We start from the raw sequence: 16,582 nt of genomic DNA on the forward strand, positions 1-16,582 counted from the left end.
TTTTCTTATTAATTGTTTATTAACCACATACCACATTGTTCCAGTTTCTATGTTAATTATTATTTATTTCTAATAAAAATCACGATTTTTCATCGTTTTATTTATAGAATGCCCACACGTCCTTAAGCATGTGATCAAATTAAAAACAATTTACAAAATCGTTTAATTAAATTGCTATAAATTAAGTGATTAAATATTTTTTTTTACAACGTATTGAGGGAAACCTCAATGTAATACTTGACTATTTACCAAGAAATTTAACTAAATTGGATTTTTTTTTTCGTCTAGAAATTTTTTATAAAGTTCTTCTTCTCTATTCTATCATTAGTCATACTTAACCAATAGTTGTTATATTTTTAAAATTGAATGTTTAGCCGCATTTCTTGATCATGTGTGTTTGTATGATTATCGTATTTATCATGTGTGTCACATAACATCTAGTCTCTAGTTGACGGATCTTCCACAGACAATTGTTGATCACTTAATTTTCGAAAAAATACACACAAAATAATTTATAACATTTATGAGCGGAAAACGTCAGAAATTGTTTAGTATTGACTCAAAATCCCTCATATTCCCACACGCAATCATATATGTTTTATTTAAAGAATTCTCTCAGTTTTAGTTTTGTATTATTTAATAATTTATTTTAAATTTCTTTTATTAGTATTGTTCTTAACACTTGATTAATTTATATTTAAGCATGAATGAACTTGTTAACATATTTGTTTTAATATTTATTTAGTTTATTGTTTTTTTATTTATTTTGTACACACATGTGTTGTTTGCCAGATGTAAACTTTGTAGTGAACAAGTATGAAGTATATATTCGCCTTTGACGAATCTTATATACCCTTCACCATACTTTACCTTAGTGTGTTTGGAAAATGATTAATTTTATAATATATCAATTTGGTGAGTATAAAAAATATGACTTTTTAGTGTCACTTTGAATTTTTGGGATTAAGATTTTGCTGATTTTAAAAAGGAAACTTCTCGAAAACATGACTGACAGAATTATTGAAGATTTGGATCCCGAAGAAGGGTCTTCAAAAATTGATTTCAACAGACGGACATGGCTTAATAGACTCCGCCATCTGTAAGGATCCAGAATATATATACCGTATAGGGACGGAAAATTATATTGTGGCAAATATAAACGGAATGACAAACTTATATGTTTATACACTTCTTACGAAGGTGAAGGGTATACAAACGATTCATTTGCATACAGTGGGTGAAAAAAGTATGTTTACAATAGTTATTTTGAAAATACGTTATTTTGTCTATAGTCTATAGTTTAGTCTATAGTCTATAGTCTCGTCTAGTCTATAGTCTAGTCTATAGTCTAGTCTATAGTCTAGTCTATAGTCTAGTCTATAGTCTAGTCTATAGTCTAGTCTATAGTCTAGTCTATAGTCTAGTCTATAGTCTAGTCTATAGTCTAGTCTATAGTCTAGTCTATAGTCTAGTCTATAGTCTAGTCTATAGTCTAGTCTATAGTCTAGTCTATAGTCTAGTCTATAGTCTAGTCTATAGTCTAGTCTATAGTCTAGTCTATAGTCTAGTCTATAGTCTAGTCTATAGTCTAGTCTATAGTCTAGTCTATAGTCTAGTCTATAGTCTAGTCTATAGTCTCTATAGTCTAGTCTATAGTCTAGTCTATAGTCTAGTCTAGTCTAGTCATAGTCTAGTCTATAGTCTAGTCTATAGTCTAGTCTATAGTCTAGTCTATAGTCTAGTCTATAGTCTAGTCTATAGTCTAGTCTATAGTCTAGTCTATAGTCTAGTCTATAGTCTAGTCTATAGTCTAGTCTATAGTCTAGTCTATAGTCTAGTCTATAGTCTAGTCTATAGTCTAGTCTATAGTCTAGTCTATAGTCTAGTCTATAGTCTAGTCTATAGTCTAGTCTATAGTCTAGTCTATAGTCTAGTCTATAGTCTAGTCTATAGTCTAGTCTATAGTCTAGTCTATAGTCTAGTCTATAGTCTAGTAGTCTATAGTCTAGTCTATAGTCTAGTCTATAGTCTAGTCTATAGTCTAGTCTATAGTCTAGTCTATAGTCTAGTCTATAGTCTAGTCTATAGTCTAGTCTATAGTCTAGTCTATAGTCTAGTCTATAGTCTAGTCTATAGTCTAGTCTAGTCTAGTCTCTAGTCTATAGTCTAGTCTATAGTCTAGTCTATAGTCTAGTCTATAGTCTAGTCTATAGTCTAGTCTATAGTCTAGTCTATAGTCTAGTCTATAGTCTAGTCTAGTCTATAGTCTAGTCTATAGTCTAGTCTATAGTCTAGTCTATAGTCTAGTCTATAGTCTAGTCTATAGTCTAGTCTATAGTCTAGTCTATAGTCTAGTCTATAGTCTAGTCTATAGTCTAGTCTATAGTCTAGTCTATAGTCTAGTCTATAGTCTAGTCTATAGTCTAGTCTATAGTCTATAGTCTATCATAGTCTAGTCTATAGTCTAGTCTATAGTCTAGTCTAGTAGTCTAGTCTATAGTCTAGTCTATAGTCTAGTCTATAGTCTAGTCTATAGTCTAGTCTATAGTCTAGTCTATAGTCTAGTCTATAGTCTAGTCTATAGTCTAGTCTATAGTCTAGTCTATAGTCTAGTCTATAGTCTAGTCTATAGTCTAGTCTATAGTCTAGTCTATAGTCTAGTCTATAGTCTAGTCTATAGTCTAGTCTATAGTCTAGTCTATAGTCTAGTCTATAGTCTAGTCTATAGTCTAGTCTATAGTCTAGTCTATAGTCTAGTCTATAGTCTAGTCTATAGTCTAGTCTATAGTCTAGTCTATAGTCTAGTCTATAGTCTAGTCTATAGTCTAGTCTATAGTCTAGTCTATAGTCTAGTCTATAGTCTAGTCTATAGTCTAGTCTATAGTCTAGTCTATAGTCTAGTCTATAGTCTAGTCTATAGTCTAGTCTATAGTCTAGTCTATAGTCTAGTCTATAGTCTAGTCTATAGTCTAGTCTATAGTCTAGTCTATAGTCTAGTCTATAGTCTAGTCTATAGTCTAGTCTATAGTCTAGTCTATAGTCTAGTCTATAGTCTAGTCTATAGTCTAGTCTATAGTCTAGTATAGTCTAGTCTATAGTCTAGTCTATAGTCTAGTCTATAGTCTAGTCTATAGTCTAGTCTATAGTCTAGTCTATAGTCTAGTCTATAGTCTAGTCTATAGTCTAGTCTATAGTCTAGTCTATAGTCTAGTCTATAGTCTAGTCTATAGTCTAGTCTATAGTCTAGTCTATAGTCTAGTCTATAGTCTAGTCTATAGTCTAGTCTATAGTCTAGTCTATAGTCTAGTCTATAGTCTAGTCTATAGTCTAGTCTATAGTCTAGTCTATAGTCTAGTCTATAGTCTAGTCTATAGTCTAGTCTATAGTCTAGTCTATAGTCTAGTCTATAGTCTAGTCTATAGTCTAGTCTATAGTCTAGTCTATAGTCTAGTCTATAGTCTAGTCTATAGTCTAGTCTATAGTCTAGTCTATAGTCTAGTCTATAGTCTAGTCTATAGTCTAGTCTATAGTCTAGTCTATAGTCTAGACTATAGTCTAGTCTATAGTCTAGTCTATAGTACTAGTCATAGTCTAGTCTATAGTCTAGTCTATGTCTAGTATATATTCATAGTCTGTAGTCTAGTCTATAGTCTAGTCTATAGTCTAGTCTATAGTCTAGTCTATGGTCTAGTCTAATCTAGAAAATTATGTTAACCTGAGCCCATTCGGGGCCTATCCATAACAGTTATTAGCCCTTGTTACAACTCCAAACACTACAGTTTGGTTAAAAATCTGTCTCTTTAACATTAGGGAATCCTAGGCTCAAAATTTTCAGGATGTCGTAGTAACGCAACTCTTTTTGATACACGCATAAAAAATCAAATGTGTTTCTTTTGAGTAATTCTAGAACCAGTTATTTGACTAATGATTTCTCTATAAACTGTCATTTACTAAAAATGTATATTTTTGCATTTCCCTAGAAATTGTTCAAGTTTTGCTATTTTTATACACTAATTATTAAATAAATTGTTCCTGTTTTGCTATTTTTATATAATTATTAAACGAATTTTTACATAAAATAATAATTTAATATTTAATAACCTTTTAATTTCACTAATTTATATGACATATTTACCTGTGTTTTCTTGAAAACTATTAATTAATTTCTTATTAAAACCATTTGCTTTAAAAAGTATTTTTATTACAAACTAGTGTTATAAAATAAAACTGGTATCAAAATAATGTTTATATTTACAAATAACTATATATTTACATATAAATTATTAATAATTATTAAATATTTAGTTGACTTAGTATTTTTTTTTTTTTGTAAATAAAGAATTTATTAATAGGGACTTTTTTTTCTAAATTTGTTTACTTGACATTAATCAAATAGTTAAACAAAGTGTTTGTTTAAAATTGGTATAAAATTTACAAAATAATTAATAAGTCTATTATTTATTAATAAATATATTTGTTAATTCACTGTGAATGGCTGTTGTTATCAGTTTCAGGTACTATTGCTAGGAAAAGCTTTTGAAACCGACAACAAACTTTTAACTCAGTAGTGAATTAATAATATTTATTTGCTTTTAAATCAGCCATCGGCAGAGAGAGAGATATGTAAGCTTTTTGTTCATTATTAAATTAAATAGTCTGCACTATAGACTCGACTATAGTCTGAACACTAACCTGAACTATAGTCTGATTTTAAATCTAAGCTATTGTCTGGTGTATTGTCTGGACTATATTCTTGACTATAGTAAGTTCTATAGTCTGGACAATAAACTGGACTATAATCTGGTCTATAATCTGGTCTATAATTTGGACTATAGTCTGGACAAAAGTCTGGTCTATAGTTTGTTCTATAGTTTGGTCTATCGTCTGGACTATAGTCTGCGCTATTTTCTTTACCATAGTCTGGACTATAGTCTGGTATATAATCGGGATTACAGTCTGTTCTATAGTCTGGACAATAGAGTTGTCTATAGTCTGTTCTATAGTCCAGTCTACATGGTCTGTTCAATAGTCCGACCTATAGTATGGTTATGATCTGTTCTATAGTCTTTATAATAGTCTGGTCTATAGTATAGACTAATGTCTGGCATATCGTCTGGAGTATATTCCGGATTATATTTTACACTATAGTCTAGACTATAGTCCAGACTGTAGTCTGGTCAGTGGTCTGTTCAGTTAGTCTGGACTATAGTCTGGTCTATGGTCTGTTCAATAATCTTGATTATAGTCTGGTCTATAGTTTATACTATTGTCTGGACCATAGTCTGGACTATATTCTGGACAATAGAGTTGTCTATAGTCTGTTCTATAGTCTGTACTATAGTTTGGTCTATGGTATGTTCTATAGTCTGGTCTATAATCTGGACTATACTCTGTTCTATAGTCCGGACAATAGAGATGTCTATAGTCTGTTCTATAGTCCAGATTATAGTATGGTATATGTTCTGTTCTATAGTCTGGTCTATGGTCTGTTTTATAGTCTTGTCTATAGTTTGGACTATATTGTCTGGTCTATCGTCTGGACTATATTCTGGACTATAATTTGGACTATAGTCTGGACTATAGTCTGGACCATAGTCTGGACCATAGTTTAGATTATAGAGTTGTATATAGTCTGGACTATAGTCTGGTCTATGGTCTGTATTATAGTCTGGACTATAGTCTGTGCTATAGTCTGGACTATAGTATGGACTTTAGTCGGGAATATAGTCTGGACTACAGACTATAGTACAGACTATAGACCAGAATATAGGGTAATAGGCTAGCCTACACTACAGACTCAACTATGGTGTAGACTTTAGAATTGAATATTGTCTAGACTATAGAATCGGCTACAGCACATCATAATGAACTAAAGTTCGAGACTTTTTTGTATTTTTTTTAATTGTTTTGAATTTTTGAAGAAAATTTAGGAATTTTGTGGAGAGAGCAGCTTAATAATAAGAATTTGATATATGGTTGACCTAATTTACTGTCATATGTGGTTCCAATTCAACGGTAAACATTACATTTCTTGCATTTGTTCTAAAATCCAATCCATTTTCTTTTGGATATTAATATAAATTCCAGGAACTTTGCCACATCCGTGACCATAGGATACCACACCTATTAAGTAGTAACGGGTAATGCCTTTATAAAGCTACAAAAAGAAAATCATTATAGAAATTAAAATTTATATATACTATATAAAACTTACTTCCGGTATCATTAAAGGTCCCCCCGAATCGCCTTGACAAGTATCAGTGCCCCCAATAGTATAGCCGGCACAAAATATTGAATCATTAAAATCTTCGGCCGGTATGCTTGGCAAAAGATTTCCATAGATACGACGACAGACATCATTAGGTTGTATGGGCAATTGGGCCTGTTTCAAAACATGCGATGGAGTACCACCCTGCATGGTATAACCCCAACCAGCAACATAAGGCATTGAGTCTATGTAAGAACGCGTACGTAATTGCACCGAATTGGGCATGCAAATGGGAGCAATTAATTCTAATTAGTTTTTGAATCGAAAAAAAAGAAAACTATAATTATTTAAAACTGTTTGAAATTAAAAACTATATATTTTTGCTCACCTGTAAACTGCACAATGTGTTCCAATAATAATATGGCCAGATCTGAGCGACGATCTTTACCATATTGAGGATGTTTTGAATGCTAATTAAATAAATTATAAGACAAAAAAAGAAGCAAACAAATGAAATTGAAACCATTTTATTTTATTATAGGTTTTATTAAGAATTCATTTAAAATGCATAAAATAGCGCCAAAATCAGACAACAATAATGAAATATTAAAAAACACAAAATTATACTTCAATTGACATCATCACAGTTTAAAAAATATTATTGTTTTTTTTTTTAAATAAATTTTGCACGTTTTGTTCTTTTCATAAAAGCCATTCATTATTTGTAATTTCCTAAATTTGTTATTGTTGTTAAAAAATTGTATTTAATAGTAAATGTCTTTTTTAGGATTTCTGACAAGAAGAGGAAGATATATTAAGTTCTTTGTTATTATTTAACGTTTCAAGTTTAAGAGCAAATCACAGGTTTTTCCCCAAAAAGAAGTTTTTTGTTTAAAGTTATTTTTGTAAGAAGTTTAATGACATTTGTAATGTTATACATAACCATTGCACAATGGGTCGATAGTCATTTGTTTCTTAAGTTGTCTACATAGTTGTCACAAATCACTGGAACGTCCATTAAAATGTCTAAATTTCAAATACAGACCCTTCCGAGACTATAGTCTCGACTATAGTCTGTATTATAGTCTCGACTATAGTCTGTTCTATAGTATTCTGGTCTATAGTCTCGACTATAGTCTGGTCTATAGTCTCGACTATAGTCGGGTCTATAGTCTCGACTATAGTCCGGTCTATAGTCTCGACTATAGTCGGGTCTATAGTCTCGACTATAGTCCGGTCTATAGTCTCGACTATAGTCTGGTCGAGACAATAATCTGCTCTAAGGTCTTGACTATATAGACTATAGTCTCGACTATAGTCCGATCTAAAGTCTCGACTATAGTCTGGTCTATATTCCCGACTATAGTCTGGTCTATAGTCTCGACTATAGTCTGGTCTATAGTCTCGACTATAGTCTGGTCTAAAGTCTCGACTATAATCTGGTCTAAAGTCTCGACTATAGTCTGGTCTATAGTCTCGACTATAGTCTGGTCTAAAGTCTCGACTATAATCTGGTCTATAGTTGAGACAATAATCTGCTCTAAGGTCTTGACTATATAGACTATAGTCTGGTCTATAGTCTCGACTATAGTCCCATGTATAGTCTCGACTATAGTCTGGTCTATAGTCTCGACTATAGTCTAGTCTATAGTCTGGCCTATAGTCTCGACTATAATCTGGCCTATAGTCTAAACTATTATCTGCTCTATACTCTAATCTATTGTCTGGTCTATAGTCGAGACAATAATCTGCTCTAAAGTCTTGACTATAGTGCACTACATACTCGGCTATAGTCTGATCTATGGTCTCGACTGCAGGTCTATATACTAATCTATAATCTAGTCTATAGTCTTGCCTTAGTGTAGTCTATAAGAAATTTTTTGTTTAAAGTTTTTTTTTTTTTGTAAACTTCTTAAAAAAAATTATATTTTTAATGTTAAGCAAAACCACTGCACAGTGGGTCGTTATAATTAATAACTACACAATAAACAATAGTTATTTGTTTGTAAACTGTCTACATTGTTGTCACAAATCTCTCAAACGTCAATTAAAATGTCAAAATTTCATATAGATACAGACCCTCCCAAATAATATACAATTAATAAACAAATCATTTAAACACTACACTCACCTTAATAACATTGACATCCACATGCCGTGTTTCCGATTCAATAGACAAATCAAATTCGCCTAAACGTACGAACGACCTAAAAATAAAAAAAAATGCAAACAAATAAAATCAATTAAATATTATAATTAATTATAAAATTTAGCAAATTTACAACGAACTCATTAAATATTCTAAAATACTAGAACCGATTAATAGAAGATGATTTCTAATCAAGCAAATAAACGTCTGATAATAATCAAGTCATAGATTTTTACCTAAATAATCTAAAGATTATTTACTAAGGAAAACTTATAAATATTAACAATAATTATGTCATTAAAATTAAAAAAAAAAAACCTTTTATAAGTATTTAAACAATTCCATTTAACCCATGGTGAAAAGTTAAAACCTTGTAAATAACAAATTTTTTCTAACATATAATAATAAAGCCTACCATCATCAACCTTATAGAGTAATAATTTCTTTTTCGTAATCATAATTCTAAAAACATGTTACTTAGATAGTTTCAAACTTTCACCATCTCTATATTTTACTTAAACCTTTCACCTTCTAATCACTACTTAAAGAGAAACAAACTATGTATGTACTTACAAATCATGTCGTATACAATGAGCTGCTGTTATAACATGTCTCGCCGACACTAAACTACCACCACAACGAAATGGTCTAACACTATAAGGATCATAACCAATTAAAGCCATCCATGGCCAAGCTCCTATTTGACTTTCTTCACCACCCACAATTTTGGGTAATGTAACATTAACGAGACCACAACCTTCTTCTTCGGTGGGCAACTGATGTATTTGAGTATTATTGTTGTTGGCAACTCGTGTTGATGAGGAATTCTGTTCGGGCGGACAGCAGATAATGGTACTTTGACCACCACATGATGTATGTGAATTTCGGAGGTCTGTCTTGAATTGTTCATTGTTGGGATCTCTTTTAAGTTCTTCATATAGGACGGGGCAGTCTTGAAGAGCTGGAATTGGAAATTGATTTTTTTTATTTGAAGAAATTCTTTCAAAACAAAACTAGTCCAGAGCTTCTAGTTTGATCTACAGTCGGAACTGTAATATATAGTCCAGTCTGTAGTCTATGCCGTGGTTGATATAATCATCTGGTCTATAGTCTAGACTATAGTCTGGTCCATAGTCGAGACTACAATCTGCTCCATGTCTAGACTATAGTCTGGCCAATGTTTTTGTCTATAGTATTTACCACATACATGTCTATAGTCTAGTCTATAGTTTAGTTTATAATCTGTTCTATAGCCTAGACTACAGTCTGGTATATAGTCTAGACTAGAGTCTAGTCTATAGTCTAGTCTAGTCTATAGTCTAGTCTATAGTCTAGTCTAGTCTAGTCTATAGTCTATAGTCTATAGTCTAGTCTATAGTCTAGTCTAGTCTATAGTCTAGTCTATAGTCTAGTCTATAGTCTAGTCTATAGTCAAGTCTATAGTCTAGTCTATAGTCTAGTCTATAGTCTAGTCTATAGTCTAGTCTATAGTCTAGTCTATAGTCTAGTCTATAGTCTAGTCTATAGTCTAGTCTACAGTCTAGTCTATAGTCTAGTCTATAGTCTAGTCTATAGTCTAGTCTATAGTCTAGTCTATAGTCTAGTCTATAGTCTAGTCTATAGTCTAGTCTATAGTCTAGTCTATAGTCTAGTCTATAGTCTAGTCTATAGTCTAGTCTATAGTCTAGTCTATAGTCTAGTCTATAGTCTAGTCTATAGTCTAGTCTATAGTCTAGTCTATAGTCTAGTCTATAGTCTAGTCTATAGTCTAGTCTATAGTCTAGTCTATAGTCTAGTCTATAGTCTAGTCTATAGTCTAGTCTATAGTCTAGTCTATAGTCTAGTCTATAGTCTAGTCTATAGTCTAGTCTATAGTCTAGTCTATAGTCTAGTCTATAGTCTAGTTATAGTCTAGTCTATAGTCTAGTCTAGTATAGTCTAGTCTAGTCTAGTCTAGTCTATAGTCTAGTCTATAGTCTAGTCTATAGTCTAGTCTATAGTCTAGTCTAGTCTATAGTCTAGTCTATAGTCTAGTCTATAGTCTAGTCTATAGTCTAGTCTATAGTCTAGTCTATAGTCTAGTCTATAGTCTAGTCTATAGTCTAGTCTATAGTCTAGTCTATAGTCTAGTCTATAGTCTAGTCTATAGTCTAGTCTATAGTCTAGTCTATAGTCTAGTCTATAGTCTAGTCTATAGTCTAGTCTATAGTCTAGTCTAGTCTAGTCTATAGTCTAGTCTATAGTCTAGTCTATAGTCTAGTCTATAGTCTAGTCTATAGTCCAGTCCTATAGTCTAGTCTATAGTCTAGTCTAGTTTATAGTAGAACAATTTAATTACGTTTTAAATTTTACAAATAAGACTTACGTTTGCAAGTTCCGGTTTTAAAATCTTTGGTAAAACAGCTTGATTCTTGAGTATTTAAATTTTTATTCGCAGTAACAGTTTCTACAGGACCTTCTGTAGTGCTAGTTGTCGTCGTAGTTGTTGTTGTGCTAGAAGAAGTCGAGGGCTCTGAGTTGTCTATTCTTGATACTGTAGTACAGCAAACCTGTTTTTTAACAAATATTTGATACACTTATTTCTTCTTTATTTTAAACTCTTAACTTACCACTGGGTACTGATCGGGCGTTATACGATTACCGCATATTCTTTGCAAATTCATGGAATATTGTTTGGCTGAATTTTGTGGTAGTTTTGTAAATAAAGTTAAAACTTCGGGGCAAAATTTCAACGAAACACAAGAACCCATTTGATCTAAAGGGGTGCGACAAAAATTCTGCTCAAAACCACGTATAAAACGGCTATTGCTCATGCCAGGGCCATTCCAGTGGCCGTGACAATTTATAAAGTCCACAGCAAGTAATAGTAAGAAATATGTAGATAATAATTTGAACATTTCTTGTTTTGTTATTTAATTATATAAAAAATATTAAATTGAATATTTTTTATTTACGTTTTTTTAATTTAACACTTGCTGTGTATATTCCGTTTGAAAAACAACTGATTGTTTTGCCTCGAAAAACTAAGTTCTAGTAATTAATAAAAATTTCTATCGGGGAAACAAATATAAAAATACAAACTTATAATAAATCGTGTTCAAAACTTTGCATGGTAAAGCATCTCTTTCCCCAGTCTGTGTGGTCATGATTCATTAATTTTTATAAAGCATCTTTTACTCTTTGCATATATGTTTGTATAGTTGTAAAAATAATAAAATAAAATAAATTTATAGTTAATATTTTTAAGTTTAGAATGAAATGCAATAGGTACAGTATAATTAGTATTGTAATATTTACGTCATTGTTAAATAGTTTGATAGTACAGGTTTTTCTGCTATAAACATACGGGAGGCTCTGGTATAGCCTGGGATTCAGTTATCAGTTACTATTAATAAAATTAAAAAATATGAAATTTAATTATCAATTAAAACAATTCCAAAACTAAATTACAAGCTAATGTATGTATATGCATTACTACTTAGCTTACAGTAATGCAAGCAATAAACACTCCACATTACCTTTCTTTATTCTTTATAACATTTTACTTATTGTATACTAAAGTCAGAATTTTTAATAAGACATGATAAAGCAAAATTTTATAAGCATTTATTGTCTTAAAATTAAAAATTACATGTTATTTTAGCGCTTACTTTACTTTTTAAAATTAGCTGTATGTATGCATGTATATTTGTTTCTGTTATCACATTAACTATTTCGTTTTATGTGAATTATTAAATAATTAATACAAATTATATATCACATTTATTTTATGGGAATTTATACATTTCATTTACAATATTTCTCTCCCAATGAGTCGAAGATTCTCTTTTTTTTTAGAAATTTGTGAAAAAAAAATTTTTGTAGTGGAAAATCCCAGAGTTGAAATAAAATGTTTAATCATATCGAAAAGTTTGTTTCAGCTTTCAAACAATTTTCGATAATAAGCGTTTTTGTTGAGACAAAACTATTGAAATATTACAAAAGCAGCATGTTGCAAAAAAATAATTTTGTCATAAGAAAGTTTAGATACATGTTGTTAAAAAAAAAATTATTTTTAATCAAATCATAAAATTAAAAACGGAAACAATAAAATATTACATAGAAATAAATAGAACTGAACTAGAAATGAACTAGAACTGAGCTAGAACTGAACTAGAACTGAACTACAACTGAACTAGAACTGAACTAGAACTGAACTAGAACTGAACTAGAACTGAACTAGAACTGAACTAGAACTGAACTAGAACTGAACTAGAACTGAACTAGAACTGAACTAGAACTGAACTAGAACTGAACTAGAACTGAACTACAACTGAACAAGAACTGAACTAGAACTGAACTAGAACTGAACTAGAACTGAACTAGAACTGAACTAGAACTGAACTAGAACTGAACTAGAACTGAACTAGAACTGAACTAGAACTGAATAGAACTGAACTAGAACTGAACTAGAACTGAACTAGAACTGAACTAGAACTGATCTAGAACTGAACTAGAACTGAACTAGAACTGAACTACACCTGAACAAGAACTGAACTAGAACTGAACTAGAACTGAACTAGAACTGAACTAGAACTGAACTAGAACTGAACTACAACTGAACTACAACTGAACAAGAACTGAACTAGAACTGAACTAGAACTGAACTAGAACTGACTAGAACTGAACTAGAACTGAACTAGAACTGAAACTAGAACTGAATAGAACTGAACTAGAACTGAACTAGAACTGAACTAGAACTGAACTAGAACTGAACTAGAACTGAACTAGAACTGAACTAGAACTGAACTAGAACTGACTAGAAACTGAACTAGAACTGAACTAGAACTGATCTAGAACTGAACTAAAACTGAACTAGAACTAGAACTGAACTAGAACAGAACTAGACTAGAACTGAACTAGAACTGAAGTAGAACTGAACTAGAACTGAACTAGAACTGAACTAGAACTGAACGAACTGAACTAGAAATACTGAACTAGAACTAGAACTGAACTAGAACTGAATCTAGAACTGAACTAGAACTGAACTAGAACTGAACTAGAACTGACTAGAACTGAACTAGAACTGAACTGACTAGAACTGAACTAGAACTGAACTAGAACTGAACTAGAACTGAACTAGAACTGACTAGAACTGAACTAGAACTGAACTAGAACTGAACTAGAACTGAACTAGAACTGAACTAGAACTGAACTAGAACTGAACTAGAACTGAACTAGAACTGAACTAGAACTGAACTAGAACTGAACTAGAACTGACTAGAACTGAACTAGAACTGAACTAGAACTGAACTAGAACTGAACTAGAACTGAACTAGAACTGACTAGAACTGAACTAGAACTGAACTAGAACTGAACTAGAACTGAACTAGAACTGAACTAGAAACTGAACTAGAACTGAACTAGAACTGAACTAGAACTGAACTAGAACTGACTAACTAGAACTGAACTAACTGAACTAACTGAAACTTAGAACTGAACTAGAACTGAACTAGAACTGAACTAGAACTGAACTAGAACTGAACTAGAACTGAACTAGAACTGAACTAGAACTGAACTAGAACTGAACTAAACTGAACTAGAACTGAACTAGAACGAACTAGAACTGAACTAGAACTGAAACTAGAACTGAACTAGAACTGAACTGAACTAGAACTGAATAGAACTGAACTAGAACTGAACTAGAACTGACTAGAACTGAACTAGAATGAACTAGAAACTGACTAGAACTGAACTAGAACTGACCTAGAACTGAACTAGAACTGAACTAGAACTGTAACTAGAACTGAACTAGAACTGAACTAGAACTGAACTAGAACGGAACTAGAACTGAACTAGACTGAACTAGAACTGAACTAGAACTGAACTAGAACTGAACTAGAACTGAACTAGAACTGAACTAGAACTGCACTAGAAACTGAACATAGAACTGAACTAGACAGAACTGAACTAGAACTGAACTAGAACTGAAAGAAATGGAACTAGAACTGAACTAGAACTGAACTAGAACTGAACTAGAACTGAACTGAACTGAAAACTGAACTGAATAGAACTGAAACTAGAACTGAACTAGAACTGAACTAGAACTGAACTAGAACTGAAACTAGAACTGAACTAAACTGAACTAGAACTGAACTAGAACTGAACTAGAACTGAACTAGAACTGAACTAGAACTGAACTAGAACTGAACTAGAACTGAACTAGAACTGAACTAGAACTGAACTAGAACTGAACTAGAACTGAACTAGAACTGAACTAGAACTGAAGTAGAACTGAACTAGAACTGAACTAGAACTGAACTAGAACTGAACTAGAACTGAACTAGAACTGAACTAGAACTGAACTAGAACTGAACTAGAACTGAACTAGAACTGAACTAGAACTGAACTAGAACTGAAATAGAACTGAACTAGAACTGAACTAGAACTGAACTAGAACTGAACTAGAACTGAACTAGAACTGAACTAGAACACAACTGAACTAGAACTGAACTAGAACTGAACTAGAACTGAACTAGAACTGAACTAGAACTGAACTAGAACTGAACTAGAACTGAACTAGAACTGAACTAGAACTGAAATAGAACTGAACTAGAACTGAACTAGAACTGAACTAGAACTGAACTAGAACTGAACTAGAACTGAACTAGAACTAGAACTAGAACTGAACTATAACTGACTAGAACTGAACTAGAACTGAAACTAGAACTGAACTAGAACTGAACTAGAACTGAACTAGAACTGAACTAGAACTGAACTAGAACTGAACTAGAACTGAACTAGAACTGAACTAGAACTGAACTAGAACTGAACTAGAACTGAACTAGAACTGAACTAGAACTGAACTAGAACTGAACTAGAACTGAACTAGAACTGAACTAGAACTGAACTAGAACTGAACTAGAACTGAACTAGAACTGAACTAGAACTGAACTAGAACTGAATAGAACTGAACTAGAACTAGAACTAGAACTGAACTAGAACTCAACTAGAACTGACTAGAACTGAACTAGAACTAGAACTGAACTAGAACTGAACTAGAATGATCTAGAACTGATCTAGACCTGAACTAGAACCAAATTTTAGTTTTTAATCCACATTTGACCAATCATTGTAAAAAACCTTGTATTTTACCCAATAAATACTTTAAAAGAAAATCGCACACATTTTTCTTGTGCAAAATATATGCGTAATAATGTGTAAATTAAACTACATTTACAATTTTTGAAAAATGTTAATACATTAAGCTAAAACACAAGGCCAACATGTAAATCCCCTTGAAAATCTGTCACATGCAGATGTTTACGCGCAATAACGAAACCATAAATCCAATCGACCAATGACCATCTTCAACAACATGTGAGAGATGATGCAGCTAATATTAAAACCGGTTTTAGTTGATCAATGAGTAGTAAACATTAAGAAGTGTGGTGATTCACTAACATTCAAATCTGTCCATATTTGAACGACCGCAGGAATCCCCCGCTTAAAAAAAATGCATTTAGTTAACGTGTATTAATAACAGTTACTAAATTAAAACGTTATTAAGAGTAAATATTTTTAAGACGAAAAAGCAAGAGTCAAGAAGCGGCATCTTTAAGGTAAGAATTTTACAGTGGGCAGCAAATTTTGCTTAAGAAAAGATCACTATTTTTCAAAATTTTAAAAATTTATTTACATTATTACAGACTAGTTTTATTTGGAAAATAATTCACTTGAACATCAAACAATTAAATTTTTCTCGACTCCTTCACGACTTCACGTTTCTTGCGTTTTCTTCTTCTTTCTTTTTTGCAATCATTATCCAAGTGAGAAAATATCATCATTTCCGAACTCATAACAGCTGTTGGATAAGTGGGAGCCAATCTTAATTGTAAAATTCTCTAAATCCATAAAATCAGTTTCAGCACTAGTCATATCAGCAGTGGTAGTTGTCTGACCATTTTGTTGTCTCGGATCTATGCAGGGACAATACGATATGGGTCTTTCACCGCCCGGCAAACAAAACTAAAGGATCTGCCGGACAGGGTGGTAAAGTAGTAGGTGGTGTTGGCTGGTATGTGGGTATAGGTGAAGTGGATGTTGAACCGGCATCAGGCGGTAATGTTATAATGGGAAAAAAGCCGTGTGGATAAAAGGGACATAATCCCTTCAGACTGGCCAGATACGAAAGAAATGGCCAGAAATAGATTTTGAAACACAAATCTTCCAATAACATCGTTTTT

The 16,582-nt window shown here is 32.0% G+C and overlaps 1 protein-coding gene and 1 pseudogene across 1 annotated transcript; both read right to left on the minus strand.

Moving 5' to 3' along the window:
• Positions 1 to 5,623: 5,623 nt before the first annotated feature.
• LOC119615522 (venom serine protease Bi-VSP-like) lies at positions 5,624 to 11,385 on the minus strand. The gene is made up of 7 exons (XM_037971533.1): positions 10,967 to 11,385; positions 10,723 to 10,906; positions 8,931 to 9,318; positions 8,340 to 8,415; positions 6,597 to 6,678; positions 6,215 to 6,513; positions 5,624 to 6,157 (listed from the first exon to the last, which is right to left on the minus strand). Exons 1-7 carry the CDS (start codon positions 11,252 to 11,254, stop codon positions 6,023 to 6,025), a joined length of 1,452 nt encoding a protein of 483 aa, XP_037827461.1. The 5' UTR covers positions 11,255 to 11,385; the 3' UTR covers positions 5,624 to 6,022.
• A 4,772-nt stretch (positions 11,386 to 16,157) lies between these two features.
• Positions 16,158 to 16,575, minus strand: LOC119615521 (annotated as a pseudogene).
• Between the last annotated feature and the right edge of the window lie 7 nt (positions 16,576 to 16,582).

Source organism: Lucilia sericata, unplaced genomic scaffold (assembly GCF_015586225.1).
Source record: "Lucilia sericata isolate MDLA Ls3-8-SP2 unplaced genomic scaffold, ASM1558622v1 Contig005634F_arrow, whole genome shotgun sequence".
Taxonomy (NCBI): Eukaryota; Metazoa; Arthropoda; class Insecta; order Diptera; family Calliphoridae; genus Lucilia; species Lucilia sericata.

Bases quoted from the DNA above. Each gene is read 5' to 3' on its own strand.
- LOC119615522 (XM_037971533.1), bottom strand. From the start codon at position 11,254: ATGTTCAAATTATTATCTACATATTTCTTACTATTACTTGCTGTGGAC. The intron at 9,319-10,722 runs GTAAGTCTTATT...TTCCAATTCCAG, and splicing joins TAAAACCGGAACTTGCAAAC to CTCTTCAAGACTGCCCCGTC. The intron at 6,679-8,339 runs GTGAGTGTAGTG...TTATTTAATTAG, and splicing joins TGGATGTCAATGTTATTAAG to CATTCAAAACATCCTCAATA.